The 2,492-nt window shown below is 41.5% G+C and overlaps 1 protein-coding gene across 1 annotated transcript in view; it reads left to right on the top strand.

Moving 5' to 3' along the window:
• Positions 1–315: 315 nt before the first annotated feature.
• Positions 316–2,492, top strand: part of CERS3 (ceramide synthase 3) — a 185,713-nt gene continuing 183,536 nt past the window's right edge. The window contains exon 1 of the mRNA XM_006900052.1: positions 316–488. Within this exon, the coding sequence (XP_006900114.1) occupies positions 316–488 (173 nt within the window). The remainder of the gene's footprint in view (positions 489–2,492) is intronic.

Below are 2,492 nucleotides of genomic sequence, written 5' to 3'. Positions count from 1 at the left end.
AAAGAAACATATAAAAGGAAGATATATATACTCTCATTATTCATATATATTCACAATGAATGCTAACTTCTGTTTCCTGTGCCATAGACATAATTGTCCTCAAGGTAGGCAGAGTATTTGCTGTTTAATGTAATTAAGAATTGTGAAATCCATTCTATATTATATTCTGTCCTTATTTTTAAACCTTTCATTTTTTAGGTATACTGAGTAAATAAGGCTCCGTATTAACCTAATTTTAAGTGTTAAGCATTTTTTTTAAGTGTTAAGCATTTTATGAGTTCATGATCTAATACTTTCTTTTCCTGTCCTTCTAGAATGTTTCAGACATTTAAAGAATGGTTCTGGTTGGAAAGATTCTGGCTTCCTCCAACCATAAAGTGGTCAGATCTTGAAGATCATGATGGACTTGTTTTTGTAAAACCTTCTCATTTATACATGACAATTCCATGTGCTTTTGGATTGCTGGTCATCAGACATTTCTTTGAAAAGTAAGTAGTGTTTATGTGTCCATTCACCCTATTCTGTATCTTTACTCCAGTTCTTGAATAATAAAATAATACATTTGGAGAAGGCCTTGATGATAGTGCTTTCCAAAAGAGAGTAAAGTGGCAGCGAGATCCCTAGAGCCATGTAAACAGCTATTCTATTTAGATAGAATACTAAAATCAGCGGGGGGAGGGAGCATCACCTACAAAGGAGATTCAATTAGACTAATACCTGTCCATAATCACATTTGATGAGAATGGACTAAATGCACTATTTAAAAGAATAACATTTCCTAGAGCTATGTAAGGAGTTTATGAATATTGATTTACACTAATTAACTAGAACAACAACAAGTAAAAACTAGAAGGCTGGATAGAAACTAATACTTTGTTGTCAGTCCAGAAAGTGAAACCAAGAAAGCTTAAACACAATATAAATGAAGTATATGTGAAACACAATGTATACAAACTTTGTGAGCAAACCAATATAAAATAAAAAATGTAAATAAGAATGTGTATAGGAGAACAGGAGAGATGCTTAATAGAATCAAGAACTAATTATAACTACTAATTAAAAGAAATATAGAATAATAGGTAGGACTCCAAGATGGAGGTGGTGGAGAGTGCAATTGAAGAGCCAGAATAGCAGCAAGCTACATAGAGACAGGCCACAAGAGAGACCTTCATGCTGCACAGAGACCAACCAACATGGCATGACATGGACAGTAGGAATTTGAATCAGAACTTTTTCTGGAAAAATTAGTTTTGGAGCTACAGGAACATGTAGCTGCACCACTGCGCCACAGACACAGCCAAAGCCAGAAGCCACCACCAAGCTACTCTGGGCCCTATCTGAAAGGAGAAAGGTTAGCTGAAAATTGTCTGAGTTCTTTTAAGTCCCACTAAGACTGAGTGAGTCTGTTGGAATTTGACTGAATTTTCCTGTGTCCTCACCAAACGCCCACGATTGTGCAGGCTGGTAGGAATTTAACTGGATTTTCTTGGGCACCTCCAATTGTCTGGGAGAACACCCAAAAGCGAACCTGGTGGTGGGTATTTGCCAACCTCGCCATCTCAAACAAACTCATTCCTACCACTCCAATCATGGAATCGATCCATCTCATTGAGGGTCTTCCTCACCTGCGCTGTCCCTCCACTCTCCCAAACATGATGTTCTCCTCCCCTTCTTCTTTTTCTTAATTTTAATGAAAATTTAAAGACTTTGGATTCCCATTCATTCATTGTTGCACTTTTCTCCCTGCCCCCCCAGTTCACTCTTCTCTTTGAAAAGTAAAACAAATTCTTTCATTGTTATACATCCCTCTACCCGGCTGAGTTCTCTTGGGCCACACCAACTGCCCAGCATGGGCAGGCCAGTGGAAATGTATCTGAGTTTTCTTGGGCATCATGGATTGCCTGGGCGAGCACCCAAGAGGGAGCAGGTCGGTGTGAATTTGACTGAACTTTCGTGGACACCGCAGACTGCCCAGCACCGAGTGGGTTGGTGGGAATTTGACTGAGTCTTCTCAAGTCCTTCTGAAACCCCCAGGGCCATGCTGGGATAGGGGCCACTGCGTGAGGGCACCTAGGTAAAGGCTGCTGGGCAGGAGCCACTGAGTGAGAGCTGTTGCGTGGGAGACAGCTGGAATTTGAATAGGGGCCTCACTTGTGAGCACACTTGGACAGCTGAGGTCTGAGTGAGGTCCTATAAGTGGTTGACCTTGTGGTCACCCCACCCCCCATGACTGCCCCACCCCATTCAACTTGTTGTTGTTGTTGTTGTTATGTGCCATCGAGTCATTTGCAACTCATAGTGACCCTATGTACAAGAGCCCTGAACACTGCTCTATCCTGTGCCAATCTCACCATCTCAAACAAACTCATTCCTACCACTTCAATCATGGAATCAATCCATCTCATTGAGGGTCTTCCTCACCTGCGCTGTCCTTCCACTCTCCCAAACATGATGTCCCTCTCCAAGGACCAGTCCCTCCTTGCAACATGCCC

Source organism: Elephantulus edwardii, unplaced genomic scaffold (genome assembly GCF_000299155.1).
Source record: "Elephantulus edwardii isolate Elephantulus edwardi_28Jun2011 unplaced genomic scaffold, EleEdw1.0 scaffold00272, whole genome shotgun sequence".
Lineage (NCBI taxonomy): Eukaryota > Metazoa > Chordata > Mammalia > Macroscelidea > Macroscelididae > Elephantulus > Elephantulus edwardii.
The sequence above is the reverse complement of the archived record's forward strand: the minus strand, read 5'-3'. Positions and strand labels throughout refer to the sequence as shown.